Below are 27819 nucleotides of genomic sequence, written 5' to 3' on the forward strand. Positions count from 1 at the left end.
CATGCCAGCCAGCCCGCCCCCTGGTGGGCTGAGCTGGCCACACACACACCTCTCTCTCTCTCTCTCTCTCTCTCTCTCTCTCTCTCTCTAATAAAAAAAAATAAAAAAAATAAAATGTTTCTCTTCTCTAGGCCAAATCCTCCCAGTTTTTCTCAGAATTCTGGTGATATGGCTTTGAACTCTTTCATTAATCTGTGGTTAATCTTAATCTGCATACACTTGATGCTGATAATGTTGTTCTTAAAAATAGCACCATAACTGTGCACACTAGTTAAAGGGACTAACCAGAGCAGAACACTGTCATGCATGAGGGTGTATGAACGAAAACTAAATAGAGAAAATAGTGTCTTGGGGTGTCCATATAATGCTCTTCCTTTCTTTAGCTCATGGTCTAGTAATGCAGGTGTGTTCTTCCTGATGTTCCTGCATCATTTCTCTATTCCTCTGTCCTCATTCAGTTCTTGTGAATTCTGTTTCAAAGTTCATCCAGGCCTTTAGAGTTATACCAACCAAAGGTTATGAGGAAGAAAAATAGATAGTAAAATACAGGATTTCAGTTGAGGCAAGCCTGCATTCAAATCTTGACCTCCACCTTCATGGCTGCATGACCTTGGGCAACTGTGCAATCTCTCTAAATCTTAGATTCTTCACAATAAGATACTAATGGTTCTGCTCTGATACCACTATTGTGGAAGTAAATAAGGTGATGCATGGGAAGTGCTTGGCATAGAGCCCGGTATACAGCAAGTTCTCAAAATACAGTACCTATTATTACAGTCAATAAAAAAGGAAAGAAAAAATAGGTCAAAGCTTTGAATCTCAGGACAGTGTTCTTCCACAAATGAAAATAGAAAAGTCAGCGCGCTGGGAAAGGGACAAAGGCAGAAGAGAAAGAAGATAAAAATACGGCCCAGTTTTCTAATATTCTAGGTTTATATCTGAGGTCGTGGATGAGTGCTCCTAGAAAACAGAGTATCTGAACTTCTTTAACAAGTAAAAGTGAGAAGTTCAAGAAAATGGGGCTTTGCAAGTCAGGAAGCACAATCATTTCTTTAAGACAAATAAGACAAATTCCTGAAAATCACAGACATAATGGGGAAAAAGGTATCATGAAGTATCTTAGAAACAGCAGGAACAGCTTTGACAAATCCTTTCTCTTCATGAGTAAGGATATAGGCTCACAAAATGAAAGAATCTTTCTTTCTTTTAGCCAGCAAATCTGTTTCAGACTCACATCTCGGAGCCAAGGTCACACTGCTCCACTTTGGGCCCAGACTCCTTGGTCAGAGATCACAGAAGCCAACTTGAGCTTGTCTTGCCAGAAGTTCAGAAGGCAACAGTGTGGGTGTAAATATGAATGCACCTCAATTGTTTATGCAGATACATTCCAATAAACCCATCATAAGTTGAAAAGAGAAGCTGAAAATTCACTCAATACACCTAGCCTACCATAAGTTCTCCTTTAAAAATACCGTATATTGGAGGGAACTGGTGTTTAGCCCGATTGTGTGGTTGGAACACACTGCTAATGTCCAACATCCTCAAATGGTACTGCATGTTACCCCTAAAATAACTGAAATCCAAAATAAGAAGTACAGTTTCTAAAGAATGAGGATCTGTTTGGTACAATCAGAAAGTAGAAAAATCTTAAGTCAAAGCCTGAGTAGAGGAGCAGTCATCGTGTATTTGGGAAATAATTTTAATAGAGGATGCATCAGTGTAGAAGTGGAAAAGAAGGAAGACAAAGGACGGTTCACCAAGTTGGGTTGCACATATCCATCTGGCATATTCTGAGGAACAGCATGCATATTTAAGAGGTAGCCTGTTGGAGTGGCAAGGGAGGTAAAGCATGTATTAAACAACTGCCAAATCCAGCGGCTAAGGGCTTCCCTTGGCACTCTGGCTTGTGCCAAGCATGAGCAGAGAGACATCTCACTACCAGACAGAGCGGCTAGTCAAGAGTCAGTGGGCTGGCAATTGGAAGTCAGGTCAGCAATCATGGGAGGGAATGCAGGTAGATACTAAGTGTACTTGCTGCAAAGTCCAGATGGTGATGAGACAGTGTCTCTAAGTGGGTCTAAACTACCAACAGTTGACTAACTCACCAATTAAGGAAAAATACTGATGGTCGCTGTTTAGGGCTTCTAAGATGTTAAAGAGACAGAGAAAACCCTCAAGGGCTTGCTCACTCCAGTCATATAAGTAACTATCCTACACAACAGCTGCTCAGAGTCAGAAACAATTCTAGGACCAGTAGTTAGAGGTCTCCTGATGTTTTAATAAGTAAGCTTTTCTTACCTCCTTAGCTTCCTGCAAGCTAATTCTTGCTTGTTAACTCCTACCTAAAGTACTTTCTGCCAACTTCTGTCCTTTAGAAGTCATGTCTCCCCTGGGAATTGCTCCAATTACTAAATGAGTTGAACTGTATTTTGACCTTCAGTGGCCACCCCAGTGTCCCGCAGGTTGTGCTAGACCCTTGGGCATGGGCTTCAAGTCAGCCATGGGTTATGGTCAGGATCTTATGAAACCTCACCAAAGCTGCTCTCAATGACTACTCAGAGGAAAGGCCTAGCTAGAGAAAGAGCTTATTACTTCCTTCTTCTCTGAATGCCATGGATCCAGTAATATGTATACATACAAGTTGAAGAGGAAACATACGAAACACACACACATACACACACACACCCACACACACACACACACAGGTTAAGAGACAGATCTCTACAACTAGGTGCATTTTCAAATGAAATGGAAGGGGGGCAAGTTGGGTATCATTATATTGTTCCACACAGACCTTCTCCTAAGAGCTACAAGAATCACTTTTGACTTTAAGTTGTGATGGTTACTCATAGCATCATGTTGACACTGAATAGAACATCCCCATGTTGGGCCAAGACCAGCAAGGCTGGTGTGCACAGTGCAGTCCTCTTGTCCTGTATCTCCACGCAGATGTGGTAGATGTGCTAAAATGAAGTTGGCTTTAGTAAGTGTGCACCTAATTTTCTTCTGTTTGCATCTTTTTCTCCTACTTCCTATTTTTGTTTTCAGTTTGTTTTAAAATATACCTTTTCTCTACTGGGGTAATACATTGCTGCAGGCAAGATCAACTAATGAATGCCAAAATTAGTGAGGTAACTGCAGAGAGAGACAGGATGTGCACAGCATCTCACAGTATATTCCCTAAATATTTATTCATGAATCTGGGGGTTTTAATCAAGTCCGTAAATAATCTGGCCCTTCTCCTTCCAATAGGTAGATCTGAATCTGTGCCTCCTTGAGGACGTGCTATACTTAAGAGCAAGTTTCTAAACAATAGAAAGTAGGAAGAGACAGACAGTAACAAGAGAGCGGAGTAACCTAGCAAACCCTATCTTATATGAAACAGAGCAAGTTTAACATTATTAGTAACAAGTCATGTTGACACCATGTACCTCCTCCAAAGTAATGAAAAGGACCCTTCAACTCTGTGGTGTTCTTTCTCCAAATCCTACTGTCTCATTTTAATTATGAGAAACCATCAGACAAACTCAAGTGGGCAGGATGCCTTACAGATACCTGACTAGCACCCTTGGAAAGGGTCAAGGTGCTAAACAGGAAAAGACATAGGAGAGACATGAGAACTAAAGGAGACATGAGAACTAAAGGCAGTCCAGCGATGCAAGGAGCCAAGTCCCTATGCAGCAGGTCTTCAAAATCAGGAATAATTCCAAGACCAATAGTTGAAAATCTTGGGCCTGGGGAGATAGCTCAGTAGAATAAGTGCTTGCCTGGCAAGTGCAGGGTCCTGCATTCAATCCCTGGTACCACTAAATAAATAAATAAATAAATAATTTTTAAAAAATGAAAAGAAAAGAAAGAGGGCTGGGGAGATGGCTCAGTGGAATAAGTGCTTCCCTGGCAAGTGCAAGGACCTGAGTTCAATCCCCGGTTCCGCAAAAAATAAAAAAAAAAATAAGAAAAGAAAGAAAAAATCTCCCACTATTTGGATTGTTTCCTGGCACAGTGAAGGGACAGCAGTGAGCAAACTAGGAAAACAGATGAAATATTTATTGACTAGTGTTATGTTAATGTTCACTTCTTAGTTTTAACAAGTTTTCTATGGTTAGGGAAGATGTTGCTACTAGGGCAAGCTGAGTTATATGGGAATGCTCTGCATTGGTTTTCAAAATCTGTAAATCTAAAATCATTTCATTTCAAAATAAACAAAAATAGAAAATAAAATCAATTGTCCTTGATAGTGCTGTAGTAAGGGCTGAGTAAAGATACCAGACTTGAGCTCATTCACCAAATTTTCTGAAACCTTTGCCTCCTGGGGCACAGTTGCTCCATTGATTAAATGATGGAGGGCGAGGTAGGAAGTAGGTTAGTAGTTTCTGAGCCATGTTCCCTAGGGCAGAACTTTGATGGTGCGGGAGGTGAACTAAAAGAAGCCGAGATCCGGTTTCCCAACTCCTCCAAACTTCTAGCGAGGGATAAGCTTCTTTGATCTACTCACATCTATGGTGTCCACATATCATTTCATTTGATAAAAAGTTTCTGCTGTAAAATGCTGTAGAGCACTGAAATAGATCATTTTTAGGTCTCCTTTCTAAATTTAGCTTTGCACCACCCCTCGCTGAGTCTTCTCTGATTTAACGGACACTGATTCGAATGCGCTGTTCTCTCTTCTCTCTCTAGTCCCTGAGCTATCCTCAGGTGGGCACCACGTCTATTTACAACAGTCCTCAGCCCTTGTTTCATGCCAGCACCAGGGAAATGTGTGTTGGGTACGATGTCGGGAGTCTAATCACCTCTTGTAACAAGGGGGGATGTGGGACACACCCTGGCTTCAGAACCCACCAATGTCATCTACAGGAAAAAGGTCTTGACTAAAAGGGTAAAGTTGTAAGTTCCTGACTGATATCCAGACACATGACTCATCAAACGTCTGAATTAATGTCCCCTTTATCCAACGTTTTTCTTTCATCTTTTCTACTAGTGCCTGCTTCTAGCTCTGAGATTCCCACTTGAGATCTGTTCCTCTGCCACAATGCTACCTTGTTTGTCCTAAATAGCTGACCCAACACCCTATCTAAACGTATGAAAACTGGTTTCAGAATAAAAATGAAGTGCTTAACATAGTACTCTCTGTATGTAAGAAGGTCAATGAAATCTAAAGAAGCAAAGGCGTAAGTTTTCAGTCATCTGATTTTGAAAGCATCAAAACAAGCCTCCACCAGATCGGATCTGTATTTGAATTCCAGCGCTGCCAATTCTTACAGTAAGACCTTGGAGTTCTCCCTTAATGACCCCAGGGCTGCCATCTCATGTTTACCACTCTGGTTAATGGCACTGCTGAATTCTATATACCAGACTACAATTCCAAAAGACAAACATTGTATTTGGCACGTGATATTGGGGAATGTGGGGTTCAAGAAATTTTAATTGAATAAATAAAAAAAGGTTAACCCTTCTTGAGTTTCAATGTCATTACCTGGAAAATAACAATAAAAACCTTAATTTTGCATTGTGGAGGTGCATGAAATAGCAGCACACAGACAAGCATTAAGTAGGACACCTGGTGTATGTCAGTGGCTCGATAGATAGTGTTTCTCCTCTAGTCTTTTCCCATCAGGCACCATCTCCAATGAGGGCTCCAATGTAAGCACTTTTTCCCAGCCATGCACTTAATTATAGAGGCCAAATTAAGAATCAAAGATGCTCACATTGAAGAAAAAGAAAGAGATGCTAGGCCAGGAAGTGTGGCTTGGGGTGTAATGTATGCACAGTAGCTTTGCTAAGGAAACACTGGGGCCCCCAGTGGAGAGACTAATACACCCCATTAGCATAACAGGTGTCTTTGCTACAAGAATGACATTTTAAAGACAAATCCCCCCAGCGCATTCCCCAAACGCAAGGGTGCATATTTAATTACATTTAATGCCATTCTACCTTCTAGCTCTATGCATGGAGGGAACAAAACACCACATAAAGTTGGGAAGGTGTTATAGAAATGGCTGGATTCCAAGACTGAGTTTTAGCTATAAGGATCAAAGGAAAAAGCTGACTTCCCCTCAGACAAAGGCCTTCTATCTAGAACATATATAGAGTTGAAAAAAAATCAGGCTCCCAAAATTCAGAGACCCAAATCAAAAACAGGCATCTGAGATGAATATGCACTTCTCAGATGAAAAAAAAACATAAATAGCAAATAAATATATGAAAAAATGTTCAACATCAGTGATCATTCAAGAAATACAAATGAAAACAACACTGAGATTCCATCTCACTCCAGAAAAAATGGCTGTCATAAAGAAATCAAACAATAACAAATGCTGGAGAGTCTATGGGGAAAATGGAACCCTTCTCCACTGTTGGTGGGAATGCAGACTGGTACAACCACTATGGAAATCACTGTGGAGACTAATCTAGGATTGAAGGTCCCATTCAACACAGCTATTCCTCTCCTGGGTATTTTTTCAAATGAACTGAAAACATACTACAGCAATATATGCGCACCCATATTTACAGTAGCACAATTTGTCATTGCAAAATTTTGGAAACAATCCACATGCCCATTAACTGAGGAATGAATAAAGAATATGTGATATTTTTACATAAGGGAGTATTACTCAGCTGTAAGAATGATAAATGCAAGGATTTTATAGGTAAATGGATGCAACTAGAGACCATACCTGTAAGTGAAATATATCAGACCCACATGTACAAACATCATATTTTCTGGCTAGTGTAAGAACCTGAAAAAGTAAATAAAATTGGAAAGGTGTAATAGATACTGCAAAAGGGAAAGAATCTGTTCAAAGGGAAGGAACAACTGGGATGAGGAAAAGGACAAAAGAAAGCAGGAAGGGAAAAAGATGTATTTATGTATGTATATAAGACAGTTTGGATGCTGAGCTGTAAAAGGCTCAAGTCAACAACTTCTGACACTGGCAGTCATGTGGATAAGCCACTACTATTGTAGACCACTGGACTCTATTGGATTACTCTGCTGAATTCATGCACCTACAATATATGAATGGCAATGGAATACACATCTCTGACAAAAGTAAACAAAAAAGGAGGATATAAGTGAAGGACCATTTTGTATATATATATGTATATATATATATATATATATATATAAAATAGCATAGATACATAGGTACTTTCTCTTAGTTCAATGAGAGCAAAGTTTTGAACTAATAACGTTTAGACAAGATATCATGTCTGCATCTTGTACTACGAATAACTACAAAGACAACAATATGCAATGTATTAATTATCGTAACTGTCCTACTAACTTGTTTTGAAATTATCTCATTGCTACTTCTCAATAAAATTATTTTTGAAAAAGATAGTTTAGGTAATCATAATGATTTCTACCGGTCTACTGAAAGTAGTTAATGCTTATCGTTTTTCTTCTTTTGAATTTCTTGTAACTTTTTAAAATCAATTTTTCATGCTTATATATGGTAATCTAAACAACTATTTGAAGACAACATTGTGAAATATAACACACATTGTTGAATTCCTATTATTTTGTTTAGTGAAATTCTGTATAGTTTTTAAATTGTTTTTACTCTTTTGTATTCTATTTAAAAATAAAAATAAAATGTCAGCAATGGTGTTTCAGGGAAAGAACAATGGGTTTGCTTTGCTTGCATATACAACATCTAGTTAAGATGGAAAAAGAACTGGAACAGGAGCCCCAGCAGGACCCAGGAGAGCTGAGGGACACTTCAGGCAGCACTAGACTGACCCCTGCTGCAGATTATTTTCAATTGAAACAGCAACAAAATGGAAGAAGCCTAACCAATGTTCAACTTAAATGAGAATCAGAGACTCAGAAGATTTCAGAGACATTACCATGGTCACACAGCTAATGACTGGAGAAGCTACAGAATCTGAGCTATCTGGCCCCGCAGTGCTGTTCCACTCCCATCTTCCCTATCCCAGTGGCTTTCACATTTTGGGCACAAGATCTGAGAGGCTCTGTGCCAACAATTCACCCACATCTCACTGAGTCCTCATGCCTCCTTGTTAGTACTTTTTATGTCTTACAGAAAAGAAAACCAAGTCTGAAATGAAATTGATCAGCTTGCCCAAAATCCCATGTAGAAGTGATAGGGAATTTGGGATTTAAACTGAAATTCACTTATTTTCTTTAAGACTTCAATCCTCTATACCTTCTTGCATCAGATTAAAGAAGTAAAATATTGCTGTAGGCATTACCTTTCTCCTTAAAAGTATTTTATGATAATACGAAGACTCAATATGTCATCTTGAAATCTGCTCCCTTAAACTTGCAGGCATAAAACCCAATCTTGTTGACCAGGGACACAGAAATGAGGGCACTTTGCAGACCCAGGGTGTGCTCATTTCCCTCGACTGACACCTTAGGACTTCCTATCTCTAACTTCTCATTTCCTCTCCTCTAATCCTTGGCAAGCCATCATGTCACTCCTCTTGAATTTGACTATTTTAGATGTCACAGAGAAGTGCATTATACAGCATGTGTCTTTTTGTAACTGCAAAGGTCATAGAGCCCTGGGAGTTCCCCTCCTCTTCCAATGAACCACGATGTCTGAGCTTCTCTGTCATCAGCTCTTCCCTGTTGGCTACTGCAGGGCCTCTGTGGCTCAAAATTCCCCAGAGGATTCCTGATGGCCATCTCTGCTGCAAAGACGTTTGGCTTTACCATTGAGCAGTGGTGTGATGGTGGGCACAACAACTATATTTCAACTATCCTCTTCTATAAAACAGGACCAACAGTAATAGCAAAAGCTACTATATCAATGCCTATCAGTAGCCAGTGATAGTTTTGAAGGTTACAAATATGTGAAAATGTCAAAAAAAATTGCCAAAGTACTATATAGATATTATATTAACAAGCTTTACAACATCATTCTTATTACTACTAATACAAAGAATGTATTTTTCTAAGAGGACTAAGTTCTGCCAGCACAGAATTAAAGTATAAAGCCTTAAATTTCTCTCATGGGCCCTTACATGCAATTAATTCCCTCTGTTGTACAAAATCCTCTCTTCAAAGCTCCTCGTTCAGATTTTTAACTGATGCCTTCAAAGCAATGCAAACAGCAACTCCTGGGGAAAATGAAGGCATGCTCCAGGAGCCCAGCAGCGACAGGCACACACCTGGAACTCTGGCACCTTGGCCTCAAGCTGGAGCCCTATCACCGGCCCTGACCCTCAGCTTTCTCTTACGTAAAAGCAGCTGAAAACAGCTTTCTCCCTAGACTGTTGTGGGATCTGATAAGAATGCGTAAAGCATTGAACCGTGTTCAAAACACATAAAAAGACTCCACAGACTATGCTATTATTAACAGCAAAAGTTTACCGAGGCACAAATAGCACAAGCCAACAGGATAGAGCTGTGCAAGTGGAATGAAGAGAGGGCTCAGGTGTCCTTTTCCAAAGCCTGAGCCTGCAGCACCTCCTGCTCTAACATGTACCCTTTCAGGTAGTGCTAAAGGGTGAAAAATACATTTGCTTAAAATCCATCTGCTTTTTATAACTTCCAGAGACCAAAATCTGCATGAGAAGCAGTTCTCTGCTGCTCCTAATTAATTCCTAAACAAAGACCACTCTGGCAGCAGCAGTTGATGAAGCCAGTTGACCTCCGGGTGCAGAAAAGATGACACAGATGTTGTCGCTGCTTCGCGACTTCATTTTTCAGTGTGCACCATTGGGTCAGCCCAGACTCGTCGCCACCTTCCCGAGGGTAGAAGCTGGTCCCTAGGGAGGCTCTGAGACCCTGCCTGTCACCTCGCGTGGCTGCTGGCCTCCTGAAAGTCGAAGCTTGCTGGCAGCAGCTGTGCTAGAACCGGCCAGAAAGATATCAGCTCAGGCTTTGGTGGATTCGAGAGATTCCCCAGTTGGAGAATCTCTAATTTGTGGAATGTGTAGGAGGTGACTGATAATAATCATCATAGTCACCGTGGATTTAGCTTCCATGATGTGCCAGGCATGATCCTGGGCAGGATGCCTAGTAATCTCATTTCATTCAACATAAGCTTTTAAGGTACAAGCTACTCTCCTAAATGTGAAATCAAAGAAACAAGTTATCAGAGCCAGAGAGAAGATTCACAAGTCTAAAGGTGCACAGCATGGCCTATGGGTAGGGTGGCAAGCACTTCATTAGGATTTCTTCCCTGAGGCCTTTATCCATAACCAGAAACCTCTGGATGGTTGACACCTCTTTCCTGGTAGTATGGGCAGTAGGTAGAGAACAGCCCTGGGTAAGCTGCGAGGTTCCCTTTGAGTTGGCTCTCTTTCTCTATCTTGCTCACCTTGTTCAGTGTGCTAGTGCAAGGACATGGACTGAAGATGTTGAATGAAAGTCTTGAGTCCACTCATCCATAAAATTGACATGTTCTTACACATCTCCTTTGGGAATCACCATGCACAGACAGAGTTTTGTAAGATTCAATTAAGTGTTACCCAACCAGGGCCATGCTGGTGTATGATAAGCAGCCAGGATAACTGTTAGGGTTAGGGATGGGGAAGCACGAGCCACAGGACCACAAACTGGGTGGCTAAAACAACAGAAATCTAGTTCCTCACAGTTCTGGGTGCTGCCCCTGCAAGGCCAAGAATTCGGTAGGATTGGATTCTGGGGAACTTTCTTCCTGACTTATAGATAGGCATCGTCTTGCTGTGACTTCATATGGCATTTCCTCTACGTGTCTAGATTACTTCTTTTTCTAAAGACATGAGTAGGCCCACTCTGAGGACCGCATAAGAACTTAATGACCTTGCACAGGCTCTGTCTCCAAATACAACCACACTGGAATGCAGGTCTCAACATATGGATCCAAGGGACACATTTCAGCCCATTCTTAATCTCAAGAAGGGTACCCAGAATCTAACATGGAATGCAAATTGCTTGTCTGTGAGACTTCAGACAAATGCCCACCAACAAACCCACTTACCCGCTTGTGACAGGGACTCATGGGCTTCTAGTGCTGGCCAACTCCATGACACTAAATAAGCTGCTTCTCTGATGTTCAGTCTCCTCAGCTCTGTGGCAACATTGTAAAGAGCACGTGCTCAGTACACTGCCAGGGGATTTTAAGAGGCTTTCACACAGGAATGTGCTCTGTGAATGCTAGTTGGTCGGGAGTGTTTGGGCTTTAAGATTAGCTATAACTTATTGAGAAGTTTCTTGTAGGGAGCTGCGTGTAGCCGCGCCCTAGGATGGCGCCGGTTTCCGCCTTCCACCCTCTCGGGGTGAGCACTCCTAGTAATAAACTCCATATAAGGCCAAGGCTTGGGCTAATGCATTGCTTCTGCATACCTGGACCAATGGGCAGTACATACGTGGCACCCCATGATTGGAAGCCCTAAGACTTATAAGCTAAGAGCAGGGGCCTCGGGGAGAGAGAAGAGAAATGTAACAGGGCAAGAAAAGGCTGCGCAGACACAACCAGTGGTCGCGTCTTCCTTGCTGGCAAGGCCGCGCACGACAGTTTCTGTTTGTCAGACCTCAAGGTTTGTATTTACATAGATGCTTCTATTCCTCACAATAATTGCATCACAGTTGATGCCACTGCCAAGGCTCTTTTACAGCTCAGGAAACTGAAATTCAGAGAGGGAAGTGCTTAGCTTATGGTCACAGATCACCAAAGGCTGGCAGATCCCGGCCCCAGCAGACGCCCCACTGCTGTCTGCTATCCTTGCAGGTGTGGATGGCTCACCTGGGATCATCTGCAATGAAGAGGGAAGGGAGCTGCCCACGTCTCCTGCAGCAGCCCTGGTGCTCTGTACCATCTATCAGAGCCTCTGGTCCAGCGGATGTACTTCACTCCCTATTAAGGAAATCGAAGACAGGGCAGGTCTCTGGGCAGTTCATTAGGGGCACATCAGGACACATCAGTGCCGGAATGAAACAGGAGCTGAAGAGGTGCACTTGGGAAAAACCCAGAGCGCCTCTGGCTTGTTTCCCTGAACAATTTTAGAGGACAACAGTGACTGGAGGCCAAAGAAACAAGGGCAGGGTTGGATGAAATGGGGCTTCTAGGCCTGGGGAAATAGCTCGGGGTCTAAGCTTCTACCTGGCAAGCCCAAGGATCTGGGTTCAAACCCCAGTACCACAGGCCATGCTGGCCCCAGAACCCCGGGTGCTCTGTGCTGACCTGAAGTTGGGCATGGTGGCACACTCTTGTAATCCCAGCACTGGGGGGGCTGAGACAGGAGGATCGCTATGAGTCTGAGCTGCTTAGCAAGACTCTGTGCCAAATAAATAAACAAAAAATTAACAGATAGGGCTTCTGGGCCAGGACAAGAGCTTTGCTGCCAGCAAAGCAGACACCAAGGTCTGCCTGTCTGGGTGTTCACAGCAGTGTGGACTACGTGTGTCTTGATGCATCAACCTGTGAGGTGGAAAGGCTGGGAGTTGCCCAGCAGGGATCTGTAAGAATTAATTAATTAACAAGTCAAGGCACTGACTTCCCTTCTCCTGTTCCACTGAGCTGGAGCTAAGTGACTCCCCACTTTTTCAGGTTTCCCTTAACCCTGTAAGGCTGGTTTTTTTTTTTTTTTTTTTTTTTTTGGTAGGGTTTTGGCTGTTTTTCTTTGTTTGTTTATTTTTTGTACTGAGAATTGAACTCACGACCTTGCACTTGGCTGGCAGCCACTGTGCCACTGAGCCACACCCCTGGCCCCATGTATGGATGTGGAAAGCCATATGAGACCCAGTGTACCTGGGCTAGGGAAACAAGCACAACACGCAATTCTTTTGGTGGTGGTGGTGGTATGCTTAATTTATTTCTTTTTAAAAACTACTTAGGGGCCAGGGAGATAGCTCAGTAGATTAAGCGCTTGCCTGGCAAGTGCAAGGTCCTGAGTTCAATCCCCAGTACTATGAAAAAAAAAAAAAAAACCTACTTATATGAGACATTGTTGATATATGAGAAAGTGTCTATTTAACATGTATAACTCAATAAAAAAGGAACCCCCTACACTGTTAGCAACAATGCTGATTAGCAAAACCATGAAGGACAAGAGGAAGATGTCTCAAAAACTTCAAAATGGTACTGCCATAGGGTCCACGGAAGTACATTAAAAAATTCTCATGGAAGAACAATACTTTATTCGATATACAGGGGAACAATGAACAGCAAGAAGAGTTAATGACATAAAGCAACTTATAAAACATCGTCACGCACGGTGGTCAGGCAAGGGCTTTAGAATCACGGCACCAGGTTTCTAACATTATGCTGCTACCATTGTATTATTTACTGTCTGCATACTTCAATCTCTTTCCAAGTGATACAGGCAAACTGCTCTAAAGAAATGATTTAAGAATTAAGAAAACAATGCACATAACATGCATATTTCCTAACATACAACAAGTGCTCGGTATTACTAATAAGAGGATTCATTCTTCCCTCACCCTTGAAAATAACTTGCAATAATCCCACAATTGTAGAAACCCATGGTAACACAGATGTTTTTCTGCCTTAATTCCAACCTTACATTTTGTTTAATCAAGCAATTTACAGGGGGCAAAACTAATTAGTGGCTTTAAAAGTTTCTTCTACAAGTATGCATTGCAATCATGATAAATCATCTCTGACATATGCCCAGATCCTCCAAGTGACAGATGACAAACAAAAGCAGGACAAGGTCCTCCTCTCAGGCAGAATCATTGAGTTAATGCAAGAATTATTGCTTCTGAAATCCACTCCAGTCCTATTGCGGGGAATGTTCCAATTTATCAAAGCCAAATGAACATTAATTGCAGCCGTCTGGTAAGTTTTCCAGCCGTTCTGACCTTCATTGAATTTTAATCCAAAACAGATAAGATTTCCTTCCACACAAGAGGAAACAACACAATTAGCTCAAAATGACAGTTAGATTATGAAGCAGGCACACACAACCAGTACACACACACACACACACACACACACACACACACACTTCCACTCAAGCACACCACCTAAGAAAACATTGATTCCACTTGACTTAAAATTCAGAACAAAGGAGACAGACAGAGAAAAGGTAAATAAACACAAGCACACATCTGTCTCCCCTGCCCCCTCCTTCATTCACAAGAGAAACTTTGGAGGTGGAAGGCAAGATGGAGAAGGTGGCAGGCCATAATGGAGACAGAATTTCCGTTAACTGCGATAATTAATGTTATATCTCACTGGGGAGAGATTAGAAAAAAACAGAGAGGAAAGGAAGAAAAAACAAGTATTATTTTGCTATTAAAGACACCCTTGAGCTGGGGAACATCAGCAGCACAAGTTTGAACTGGGTAATTGTTCACTGTATAGGAGGATCTGCAGACAGGGTGAGCAGCGAGGAGACAGAGTACAGGTGTGGGGAAGGGATGTGGTGTGCGGCTCTCTCCACACGCAGTGATAGGGAGCCCCTGAGAGTGGATCATGGCCTGGGGAGTGAAGAGTGGTGTGGTGTGGACCACAGGCACGCACACGCACACATGCACACACACATGCGTGCACTCACATATACACGCGCACACACGTGGCACACATACACACACAGGCACGTGTACACATACACACTGCCATGCAATCCAGACGGAAAGGCCATCTGTCTCAGACCTGCCACCTGACACAGCCAGCCACTCTTAGAAACCTACACACTTAATTTAGCATTCATTTTCATTTTCAAAATGAATTGGACTAGATGACTTTTTAAAAGAGCTTTCTGGAGGATTAAGTGAGATTTTTCAGTTTTCACCACTTCCACACATTCATCCCAGTATGCAACTGCATCACAGGGGCTCCGCCCACCAAGGGCTTTCTGTATTGTAGCGTTCAGCAGCTGGAAGAATCAGCTGCCTCTTCCCTAGTGCAGGATCAACTCTGCCTCATTAAGAGAGTCCACTGGCTGGCAGTGATGAAGATGGACGCTGTCTTAGTCACTTTCCCATCGCTGGGACAAAATACCCAATGCCTACAACTTAAAGGAGGAGGAGAGGTCTATTTTGGTTCACAATTTCAGTCCAAAGTAAGCTGGCTTCAGGGCAGAAATGGCAGAGTGAGGGAATATTGGCTGGGAGCTGCTCTCCCCAAGACAGACAGGAAGAAGAGGGAGGAGGAAGAAAGCAAGGGTGAAGATCACAATGTTTTAGACCATGTCCCCCTAGAGCCCCATTTCCACATAACACATTCAACTACTAAACTCAAAATATGAATGGACTTACTTATAGGTGATCCAATCACATTCCAAATATATGAGACTCTGGGAAATCAGACAAATACTGGGGCCCTGAAAGGTCCTTATCCCTCCTCACCTCTGTAAGAAAAGAAGTACTGTAGAACCTAGAGATTACTTGGAAATACATATGTAGGTTTCATTCTAGGGCAGGCTGCTGGCTGTGTGATCTTAGCTTCTAGGCCTTGACTTTATCATTTGTGAAATACAGAAAAGAGCAGCCATAGAAGATACTCATCAAAACAATACTTGTATCTAGTCCATGTATGTTAGGTCATGCTGTTTGCAGAAATTATCATCACTGTTATGCACTGGCGGAAATGTAGCCCTGAGAAGTTGAGTAACTTAAACAAGGTTCATACTGCATGGAACACGATGAGCTGACAATTCTAATGTAGGCAGTTCTTCCCAAAGGCAATGCTAATTTTTGTTCTTAACCTTTTAGTTTTGAAATAATTATATATGTTGGGAGTTGCAAAGTTAGAGAGTTCCTGTGTTCTCTTCAGTCAGCTTCCTAGTGTCAACACCTCATTTAGTCACAATGAAATAACTAAAAATGAGGGCACTGGAAATGATACAACGCCTTGAAACAAAACATAAGCCTTATACAAGTTGCATCAGAGTTTTGCTAGTGTCCATTTTTAAAAATGTATTGAGTACAGGGTCTACAGGGTCTCGCTATGTAGATCAGACTCATAGTGATTCTCCTGTTTTCAGCCTCCCAAGTGCTGTGATTACAGGCACATGCCACTATGCCCAGTCTCAATTGCTGTCTTAGCATGCCCTGTGGGTGGGGCTGGCACAGCAGAGAGGCAGAGGATTGAAGTGCTCTGCCTAAGCAGATGCCTTAGTCTGCTGAGCTATCTGGCCAGCGCTAGTGTCCATTTTTATGCAATTTTGTTTGGTCTTTATAAACCAATCTAGTTCAGGGTCCTGCAGGGTACTCAGGTGTCCTGTCTCCCCTGTCTCTAATCTGTGACAATTCCTCAATCCTTCATGTCCTTTATGACATTGACACTTTTGAGGAGTGCTTTGCAGTTATTCTGTAGCATGTCCCTCCCTGAGTTTTGCTGAACTTTTTCTCATGATTACACATGAGACATGCCTTACATGGTGGGTTACACATCAGTGCTTACACATCCTTAGCCAGACATCTGAGTGCTGGCATTACTCTCTTTTCAACGCATCATGGGAGGGGATTCATGATGTCAAAGCACCAATTTACTAGTGATGTTAACCTTGATGAGTTTTGCTAAGCTAGTGAGATACATCACATAGTGGAATCTAGAAAGATGTGTCCACATCAAAATCCTTAGAAATTGTACATGTTACTCTATTTGGGGGAAAAATATTTTGACAGATGTAATTAAGTTATGAATCTTGTAGTTGAGTTATCAAAGTAGGCCCTCAATCCAACAACAAATCCTTATAAGAGACAGATGATATAAAGGAGAAGATGAGATAAAGTAGCCACTAACCAAAGAACACTAGGAACTGCCATAAGCTCAAAGAGTTAAGGACCCCTGAGGACCATTGGAGGGCTTCAGGATCCCCGGAGGAAGTGCTGCCATGACAACACCTTAATTTTAGAGTCTAGAACCATGAAGAATCCCTTTCTATAGTTTGAAGTCCCTCATTTTGTGGCAACATGTCACAGCAACCCAAGGAAGCTAATGCAATTGGCATCAGCCAGGGTTCTCCATAGAAGAGCCACTATTTTTCTTTTGTAATTCATACATATATGGGGTAGTGATATTTCCTGGAGTCTCTGTAACAATCCTGTTTGTTCTCAAAGTCTCACCTATTAATTTTGTACACATCGGTGGATTTTGTCAGTAGTAATTATTACAGTGGTTATTGTCTAATGGTGATTTTCTGTTTCCCTCTTTTCTTTCACATTTATGAATGGGATATTCAACTATAAAGAAGAACTCTCTCTTCTACCACATGTTTTTTAGTTAGTTGATTGTTTTAAACACTATAGTAAAGCTAATATTCTTACTAACTCATGCTCAACTTAAAGCAAAGGATGTTTGTGAAAGCCAAATATAACAACGAATAAAGGAAGAAAATGAAAGGCAAGAAAGAAAAGAAAGGGATCTTCTCTGGAGCAAGGCTAAGACAGTTTATGAATCTTTCCTTGTTTATTTTTCTCAACCCCTTGCCTGCAGTCTGCACAGCCTCACATCCAGGAGAAAGTGAAAATCAGAGAGGCTCAGGACTGCACCTAAGGGCCAACAGCAATAAGGATCTGAGCCACACAGTGAACCTACACTTGTCTTTCTTGAAGCCTACACCCTTTCCATCAAACCAAACTGCCTTTTGAGCATAAGACAGAAGGGAGACACAGCAATGAAGTGGAAAGTGAGGTGGACACACCAGGGTATGCAAAATGAACCTCACCACCACATTCACAGGTGGGGAAGGGCGTAAAGGCCTGAAGCTCCGTGATGTGCACACGCCCTACACTGTTTGCACTGCTATTGTTAGAGTACTCTAAGAAGGCCTGGACTGCTGGATGGGGAAGTGTGGAAGAAAAGCTGGGGGCCAGGGAGAGAGTTCAAGGGCATAAGCGCCTACCTGGCAAGCGTAATGTCCTGAGTTCAATCCCTAGTTGGTTGGGGGGGGGGGCGGTGAGACAGACCAGGAGAATAGACTTCACCACTAGGGGGATCCTGCATGCCCATCCTGCCAACCTGTCCCCTCTTCACTTTGCTCCTCTGTAAGATTTCCACTTTTCCTTCCATCCTCCAATATGGGTGCTCAGCCCAGTTCACTGTCTACTCCGCTTCTCTTCTGAGGTCCCCTCCCCATTTCTGCTGGGTGCTCCATCTCTCCACCCCCAACTTCCTCAGACTCCACAGTATCCCGTATCCCCTCTGCACTCTGCCTTCCTCCTCCTCTGCTCTTTCTTGGACTTAAAGTCTCCAACCCTCTTGCTCTGCTGTTTCTCTTTCCCTGCTTCCTTCTTCACTGTCTTTCCTCAGTGTATCTAACTCTCTTTAGGGTACTCTGTTTCTTCTGCGAAATGCTTTGTCTGCTCCTACTAACTTCCCTTTTTCTATATTTCTCTCACTGTTCTTGGCTCCCCTTCCTCTCACTTTCCCTTTACTCTTCTCTGTCTATGGAAGTTTGTCTTTACCTAGTATAGATGCAGACAAGCATCTGCCTTTCCTGTGAGCATGGTGCGTGAAGTGTGAGGCACTGTTTGCCTTACTCCTGAGATGGGCAGGCAGCATAGATAAGTAAAAGGTGGCTGAGCAGCTTTGTGAGGTCCATGAAGGTTTCAGCTCCAACATCCTACCTAGTTGCACGGTTCTGTTGCTTTGGGGAAAGTTCCACCAAATGGTTTCACATGCGTGGTCTCAGTTTGACATAACAGCTTTAATTGTTTTCCATTTGCAAATAACCAAACAAGAAGCTCAGTGAAATGACTCACTCCCATCTGAAGACTTTGTGCTTGCCAGGCAGGCACTTATGCTCCTGAGCTCTCTCCCCAGCCCCACTCCTAGCTATGTAGCTGTGGATGGTGAAGTCTCAGCTTGGACTCAGGCCTCTGACATCAAATTCCACACTTGGTCCGTTCCCTATGGTGTTGCTAAAGGCAGGCCAGGAGAGCCACATTTCCTAAGTGCAGCTGTCAAGGCTCATTCTCCCATTTGATCTGTGAGCTAAGAAAACACATTCGCAAGTTCTACCTAATAAGTCAGGCATGTAGTTAGAACATGATCCTTGAATACTTCATGTGTCCAGACTTCTTGTGATTCAGTTACATTCTCTGTCGGTACATTTTCCAACAGCAGACGCAGAGTAATAAGGACAACTATTCAACTGGGCTGACTGCAGCAGCAGAATGACTTGAGCGTCTCCAGCACTACAACAGTGCAATTTAGCATTATTATTTCTTCAATGTTCTTTCTTTTCATGTATTTTGCACAGGGTCTCACTATGCAGCTCAGACTCCTAGTGGTCCTCCTGTTTTCAGCCTCCCCAGCACTGGGATTACAGATGCACATCACCACTTCTGCTCTCTGTGGCCAGCACAGAGAGCCCAGGGGTGGGGCCATCGCAGCCTGTGGTGCTGCGGATCACACCTCAGTCCCTGCGCTTGCCTAAGCCGGCACTTAGTCTCCTGAGCTATCTCACTGACCCTTCTCCAACATTCTTTAATGTATTCTTTTCTTACGACTTTTCTACTCAGTAATTAGTTATTTTGGCATACAGTTTCCTGATGTAAATACAACACTTCTCAACATCTCACCTAGAACCTCTAGGACTGCTTGTTTAGAAAACTAGTCTTATAAAGGATAACTTAAAATATATGACTACTTTTAGTAATTAGATTGCACAGTTCATTCTGAGTTTGCAGCTGGTTTTTTTTTAAAAGCTTTAAATTCTTTTTTTTTTTTTTTCTTTCCCTCTTAGCATGTAGCCTTCCATTATCTGGTTTAATAAGCAGATAAACCATTACATGATGTTGTGATTGAATCAATGAATGAAAGAATGAGTGATATAACCTTAAATGAGCAAATACACTGGTTGGGAAAATGATCTGGAACTATCTTCTGTGGAAATCTTTAATAAATATTATGTGAACATCACACAGATCCTTTAAACACGTTTACTGACTGAGACTGGCAATAAAAATTGCTTAGATTTACATAGAATTCTATAATCCTCAAAGTATTTTTCTCTGTATTATTATATCTTGGAATCATTGATCATCTTACTTTGAAAGAACTATAACTGTCATATAATTTAACTATTATTTCCCTCAGTATCCCATGGAATAGGCCTCCTAGCCTTTGCTTACACTCCCTTGAGAACATAGAATTTGCTACAGAGTTACTTAGATCAATCTATTGCTGGAGAGCTCAAACATCTTGAAAGATTTGTTCCACTTTTGGTGTGAATTTTAGTGCCTTTCTCTGAACCCTCTAATACAAGTCTGTAGCATTTTCTGCGACACACATCCTTTGAAAGAACAGTACCTTAGAAGATCCTTTCTTCTTCTACATCAAACTAAACATTTTCTTTCATTCCACTTCTCAAAACATTTTGTCACTATAAAGAACAAAGTGATGAGAGAGAGAGAGAGAGAGAGAGAGAGAGAGAGAGAGAGAGAGAGAGAGATTGAGATTTAAAAGCATTTTGTATAACTTCTAGGGAAATCTTTAAAACAAGAAATACCACATCAAAATGAAATACTACTGTTTAAAGATAGAGAGAAGGAGGAGAGCTTATATCATGAACCTCCTGAAACACAGGTGACAATAATTTTCTTTAACAGAAACTTTAATCAATACATAGTTAAAATAGATCTCACCATGCCAACGTAACAATGATAGCATCAACAAAAGGCAAAACCAGAAACAGCATTAAGTGCAGTGAAGAAACCAGTTCTGACACACTTGCTAGAACTCTCTTTCACCTGAAGCAGTTAAACTCTTCTCACATTCTAACTAAACAACAACAACAACAAAAGCAAGGTCTATTGTTTCTCTGCTATTCAAATTTGTACACATAGATCTCAAACTGAGCCGGCACATCTGATGGGCTGGGAGAGTCTGTGCTGGTGAACAGTGTAACATATCCACAGGATTCCGGCCAAGAGGTTCCTCTGCTTCTGCACCTGTAGGCGAATCAATTCCTTGGGGTTTCTTTTCTCCTATTGATAAACTGCTGGCACCAGCAACTGCTCTCTCCCTATCTGACATGTTTCCAAGTTCTATTGAGTGTTTTGAGCACCCAGAGTGAATACTCCATAAATAACAGGCACGATAGACCCTCGGTGCTGCTAACATTTTAATAACAGCCCCAGCTTTCTGAGCACTTACGGAGCATCAGGCACGGTGCCAGGCAGGACTGTGCCCAAGAACACAGACTTTCAATTTAGACAGACAGGAGCTGGAACTGAGACTTCAGCATCTACCTGTGATGCGGATGAGCAGGCTGCAAGGCCTCACGGATGCTCCCTCCTCGATAAATGAGGGAAATCGGCCTCTACGTTATACAGGTGTTTGAATAATTAAGATGACATACAACTCTCCACTGTCTGCTGTGAAGATAGTTCTCAATGAGGAAGTATTTTCATTATACAGGGTGCTTGTAAATGTGCCTTCATTGAATACTTCAGTTAGCTCTCTAAGGAGTAGAGAATACTGTTGTGGTTTTATAAACTGTCAGGATGATTGGGGCAAAGATGTAAATTAGCAACAAAGGCATCATTTAACCTTAGAATCAACTTTTTATCCAAACCCTCTTTTAATGTGACCAAGGGCTTGCCTAAGACAGATCCTCGTAATAATACACTCATGAATATTATGTTTTAAGTTGGCCAGGGAGAAGAAAAAGGGTGGTCTAATAAACAGATAGAGGGAAGGTGAGAGAGAAATCCCAGGTTAGCCTTTGTGTACCTGAGGTCACTCAGACAGCCATCTATCCCATTAGCAGCTCAGGTTCTTCATCTAAGGAACAGTATCTACTTGAAGATCAGTTGTGGAGATTAAACATGATAATGTATGTATGAAAAAAATTGAAATATTGCCTAGAATGTGGTAAATACTCAAAATAAACGCCAAGTATTGTAACTATTTCTCAACATCAGACACCAATATAAGGCTAAACCCAAATTCCTCTCACTCCTTCTCTCACTGCTGCCGTGGTAGGAGGAGAGTCGCTGTTGTTGGGTGTTCATTTTGTGTTAAGCTGGATCCTGCATAGTCAATATTTGTATCTTTCCTCCATTTTTTCCAATAACTGCATGAGATTGGTGTGATCAGTTCTATGTCCAAGATAAGGAAACTGAGGATCAGGACTATTAGGGGATATGCTCAAAGTAAAGCTGAAGCCGGAAGCAGGAAGTAGGAGTGTCGGAGTAAGCGTTGTGTTCTGAAACAGTTCCACCGAATCACAAACATCTGCTTTTCTCTTGTAAGCTGCTGCCTGCACAGCGAGAGGACAAGGACATCTGAGTGCTCGGGGCACCTCAGTGTGGGAGGAATCAGTAGAGGAGATCACAGCGTGCTCTCTTTTGCTGGCCTAGGTTCACTGAGTCCTGCCTTTGCTCCACTCCTTGGGACATCAGTGCTCAGACCATGCCGCCGTCAGAGTGAGGCAGCTGCTCAACTCCGGGCTTATCACATCTGAAGAGCACAAAGGTTCCGTGCAGGTACTCATGAGCTTCTGCAGGCTCCAAAGGCCAAGCAGGGTCTGATTTCCTTGCCTGGGCAGGGGAGATGTCTGTGTGGGGAAGGGAGGTGGCTGGCGCTCAGGGACTCTCACTTCCATGCTTATCTGCAGTACGACCAGATGACCTGGGTCTTTTCACCAGCATCTCAGACCTTCTCTGAAGATGGAAAAGTTGCCTCATCCAGGAGACTCATGACATGTGTCTAGGACTTTGGTGAAATCTGGACCCAGAACAGCATTTTTTCTTAGCCATGCAGCTATAGGAAATCAGCAATATGCCGAGTCCCAGATTTCAGATCTGTGAAATGGAAAGACATCTCCGGGCCATCACAATTGCTTTGGTGAATGATTACTTGGGCGGGTGGGAGAAAATAAATCAGTCTTTTGACTCTTGCTGGATGTTATGTGGTCAGAACAATGACAGCATGTCAGTACAGGAAAGTTATGATGGGTCCTTAATCCCTACTGAAGAACTGCAGACAAACATTACCTGGTCATAGACCTCAGTTTACCTATCCTGTGAAATGGAAGAGCATAGCAAATCAGAACATCTTAAATGTTTCAATTGAGGTGCTCTTTATAAGTAAAGCAAATATTGTTACATGCCAAGCTTCTTAGATCTAAGGGGTGGTATAACCACATGGATGTTAGCATAATCCTCACTTTATAAACAACCCAAAACAAGGCACAGAGGTTCAATATTTTGCCCAAGATCATCCAGCTAGAGAAGCAGAAGCGATCACTTCATGCCCAGATGCCTTATCCTTTGAGTTACGTTTATGAGCCCTTATCTCCCTTCCTCCACTGGAAGGCAGGTTTCAATGACTCTGCTTTTATGACCCCTTATCTCCCTCCATTCTTTGGAAGGCAGGCTTCTCAGATGCTGGCCACACCATGATGAGGTTGACCCAAACATCAGAACACACCCTTGGGCCCAGTGACTTCTGGACAGGACTGTCCCCTGAGTGTGCAGTAGGGACAGAAAAAGTTTGGGTGGAGACCTGAAGGGGGTCGAACTGTGGACAGGCTGTAGTAGCCCAGAGACCAAAGGCTTAGTAGAAGGGTGTGTGCACCAGTGCTTATGTAGCCAGCCATATCCCAAATCAGAAGAAAATTCAGTGATGTCTGGGTCCTAAATAGCCTATTATGTTTAAGGTGAATTCACTCAGAAAAATAGAAAGGCAAGAAACACTATCCTGAGGAGATGCTACGATTTAGAGATACTAACTTTGGGCCTGGAGGCAGAAAAAAGCACATTCCAGACTCACTTATGGTTGAGATAATACATTGTAGGTTACTGGGTTACACGAAGGATGGATGTAAGTACAGCCTTTACCACAACAAGAAAATGCACAGGAAATATTAATAAAAGCTGAGTCTCACTCCCACACATTAAAGAAAAACAATCACACCCCTTCAGCTCTCCTTAACAGTAAATGGTGCTCCTCACTTGATCAGGAGCTCAGAGCCTATCCTAAAATTACAAATATGCACCTCCAAACTACCATGTGGGCACTCACTTATCTCAGCATGTGGCTGTATCATCTGCTAAATATATATATATGAAAAAAGTCTCTCTCACTCATTCCATGAATAACACAAAGGCCTTGATTTGTTTCCCCCACGTGATAAGCATGCGTTAGGTCCAAAATTAACATTGGTGTGTGGCTGGGGTATGCGTACGTTTTTTCTAAAACGAGAACGTTTTCAAGATCTTACTCAGACTAATCAGATTGTCTAATTCACAGTGCTAACTGAAGAGGAACCAGAGAAGAGGTTCTGCCAAAGGTCTGCTCCACTGTAGAACCTCAGTCAGTATTGACCCTTGAACGGAAGGAGGACGCGAAGACCTGGGAGGCAGCATGCACGCCACTCGCCTCGTCTCTCTGAGCTGCACTTTTTCACATACGGGAGGGAGATACCATTTTCTACTACATATGGGGTGCAATCACGCTAAAGGAAGAGTAGAGAAGGTGATGTGGGTGTGTTGTGAGGAGAGTAGCACTAGGAGGGCAGCAGGTATCACCTTTCCTGGATCTCATCCTAAGACAGTAGGCTGTGTTTTCTACATAGATCTATCTGTTTGTCTTCTGCTACGTGCAAAGCCATTAATGACAGCTTATTAATGAGCCCATTAATATGAGCCTACACAACCTCTATGCTATCACTTAGTGACTTCACCCTTAGTACCCTTCATGGAAGAGAAGGCAGACACATAATAGGGGGACAGTGGAGCTCGAAACCCACTTCACCTCTCTGCATATATAACTTTCTCTCTAAGGCATGGTGATGTGCCAGATTTCATGCATTCTTGGCAAAAGTACAATGAAACACTTCTCATAAATGTGATCTGCATAGATGGACACACAGTACCATGCAGCATAACATGTGGTAAATATTCAGAAAACTCTTGCATTGAGAGAAAACAAGGTATGGTTCAGGCTTTGCAGCCAGACATTCATATGGGTTCAAATACTCATGTACAGTGCCCTCTTTTACTAGTTGTATGATCCTAGGGAAGTTTCTTTTCCATCTGCTACAGATGTTCAGCTGTAACATGAGTGTAGTGGAGGGGTCTCTCTGTACAGCTGCACTAGTTACAACCTGCCCATCTGAAGGGGCTGCTGCATTGTAGTTGTGAAGTTTAAAGCACCTGACATATAACGGCACTTGGGAAAGGGAAGTCCATTCCAGTTTTGTTCCAGTAGTTTTGATTGTTCAGACATTCTTGGAAAGGCCAAACTATATTTTGGAGCACTGAACCTCAGCCCTCAGCAGAGCAGGCCAAGCACGTGACAGTTGTTAAACAGCTATTCCCAGAGATGTCGGCCAAAAGGCCAAGGAGTTGGAGACCCTTTATTTTCTTCTCTGAAGTATAATTAGTTTGTCACAGCTGACAGATGATGGATGGGTATGCATCAGTCCAGGTGACACCATGGAATCCGTTTGACCTTCTGTTTATCACCCTAAGCTCTTGCTCTCTCCAGCTCTCTCCTTCCACCTGCTGACAATCTTCCGCCTCCCTCTGTCTCTCTGTCCCGCTGTCCCCATCCCTGACCACCCTGCATATCCCACTCACTCACCATCACGGAAATGTGGAGGATGTGCATCTGCTCCTCAACGATCTCTGAGGGCTCCTGGAGCGTGGGTGCCGTGGCCCGGGCCAGCTGCCCTGAGCTGCTCATGGAGACGTGGAAGTACAAGGTGCCATTCTCCAGCCACTGCTGCCTCCAGTGCACGAGCGAGATGTCCGCCGCTGTGCCTGACATCTCTGCAAGACAAGACCCAAGGCCGTGGGTGAGCTGCACGTGTGGCTGTGGTACTGCAGGGAGGAAAGGAGCCACACACAGACAGGAGTTTAGGAGCATCTGCTTATGCCACCATGCCTTCCCTCTCACCAGATTAATCTACAAGCCAAGGATCATCACTTCCATTTATAGATGGGACAAATGTGGCCCAGTTTGTCCCAAAGAACAGAGGGACAGAGATGGGATTTGAACCCAGTCTGACAAGTGTGAGCTTTTCTTATGACACCACACACAAAAAGGTCATTGTTTCTACTCCAACTGCAGATTCTAACTAAGCAAAAGGAAATCCATGAGGGGACTAGGAGGAGTTTGGGAGTGAGTGCTTTAGCAGCTGAGCTAGAAGTGGCCATACAGAAGCTTAGGGCTGAAAAGGCACCAGAGAGCACCCAGCTCCAGATACCTCAAGGGCAGCCTGCACAGGAAAATCTTGACAATGAGGTGTTCCGAGCCTGGTTCTCCTGTAGCAGAGGGAGCAGCTCTGCTTTTGAGGGTGTACATCATACTCCCAAGCAAGGGTGTCCTGCTTCAAAGATTTCCATTTGTTCTAGTGGTGTTTATAGATAGGATATCATGCCTGCATCTGTACAGCAATTAACCACTGGGAGGAATGTATTCAATGTGTTAATTATTTTTTTTTAACTTATTTATTTATTTATTTATTTATTTTGTGTGTGTGGCCAGCTCAGCCCACCAGGGGGCAGGGCTGGCTGGCATGTAGTGCTGGGGGATTGAACCGTGGTCCCTGTGCTTTGTTTAGCTTAGTTTGTTCTAAGTAGGTGCCTTAGACCACTGAGCCATCTCACCAGCCCCTCAATGTGTTAATTATTGAAACTGTCCTACCAATTTGATTTGAAACTGTCTCATTGCTATTTGTTTATCAACAAAATTATGGAAAAATAAAAAAAAATTAAAAAAAGAAAAATTTTAAAAAAGAAAATAGAAAAAAAAAGGAAAAAGAAATATTTGAAAAGCATTGTTGATCTCGATGTTCTCAGAACTTCAATTGGGTCTCCTGGTTTGAAGATCCTAGCTCTTGTCTCTGTTGTTTTTCCCACTTAAATGTCTTTTCTCATTATCATTTGGGTGATATGGGATAGGACAGTGTTGCCATGTGCCAACATCATCTCTCATTAAGGCAAGTGGGTGAGTGGATAGTGGCACGAGTGCCATGGTGTCGTATGACTGGAATCACACAACCTTTCCTATGCACTCCGTACTAAGGGGAACTGTCCTCAAAGGACAAAGTCTGTCAGAACTTTCATGATAGGCAGTGGGTTTCTTGGAGAACTACCGGGTCTTACACTCAACTGAGAACTACACTGCGACTTAAGTAGCCTCAGTGGTGTCCCTCAGCACATTAGCAATGTTTGGGACTTGGAACGTGGAGGCCTCTTCCTGAGAAACAGAAATGACCTTGTACAATATTCCTATAGCCCCCAAATACCCCATATAAGCGCACGCACACACACACACACACACACACACACGGAGGACTGATGGGCAGGCTGAGTTAGCACTTCTCCTGAACCAGTGAACTCTTCTCATGCCTTATTGGTGACACTGAAAGAGACAGTCACCTTGATGGGATGCAGAGATGGTTTCTACTTCCCAAATTCTACTGAATTATCCCAAAAGACTTTAACTCCTTGAGGTATGCAACAAAAATAAAACCTCTCAGGGAAAGAAACTTTGGTGCTTAATAAGTGCTAAGAAAAACGTTAGCTGTGCTATTTCATATATAAGCATTGATTTATCATCATCATCATCATTATTAGTACAGATGGATCTAATTCACCCTTCAGCAGCTCTGAACAAAGCAGGCTGGAGAGACCCTTTGCTGCTCATTTTCTCTCAGCCTCCTCCTGCAGTCTATCAAGAATTCCTCCCAAAGACATCCAAAGCCAACATTTCTCAGCGACTCTATGTCAGCCATGTAAGCCAATGACTACACTGTCCTCTTTTCTGGCTTACTGGCAGGGCTTCTTAACTTCATGCTCTCCTTCCACCCTTGTTTCTCCTGTCTATTCTCAGCTCAGTGCCAGTGGAAACCTGTCACCCTGTAAGTCATTCCATAGCATGGACCCTTTCATTCTAATTTTTCCTGGGGCCTCCCATCTCATTCCAAGTGAAA

At 42.8% G+C, this 27819-nt stretch overlaps 1 protein-coding gene across 3 annotated transcripts in view; it reads right to left on the reverse strand.

Moving 5' to 3' along the window:
- Window positions 1-27819, reverse strand: part of Astn2 (astrotactin 2) — a 1030147-nt gene that overhangs the window by 880099 nt on the left and 122229 nt on the right. For all 3 annotated transcript variants that reach the window (XM_023701575.1, XM_012516970.2, XM_023701576.1), the window contains exon 2: window positions 25464-25651. In XM_023701575.1, the coding sequence (XP_023557343.1) occupies window positions 25464-25649 (186 nt within the window). In that variant the 5' untranslated portion in view covers window positions 25650-25651. The remainder of the gene's footprint in view (window positions 1-25463; window positions 25652-27819) is intronic.

This window comes from Octodon degus, unplaced genomic scaffold (genome assembly GCF_000260255.1).
Source record: "Octodon degus isolate 3935 unplaced genomic scaffold, OctDeg1.0 scaffold00137, whole genome shotgun sequence".
Taxonomy (NCBI): Eukaryota; Metazoa; Chordata; class Mammalia; order Rodentia; family Octodontidae; genus Octodon; species Octodon degus.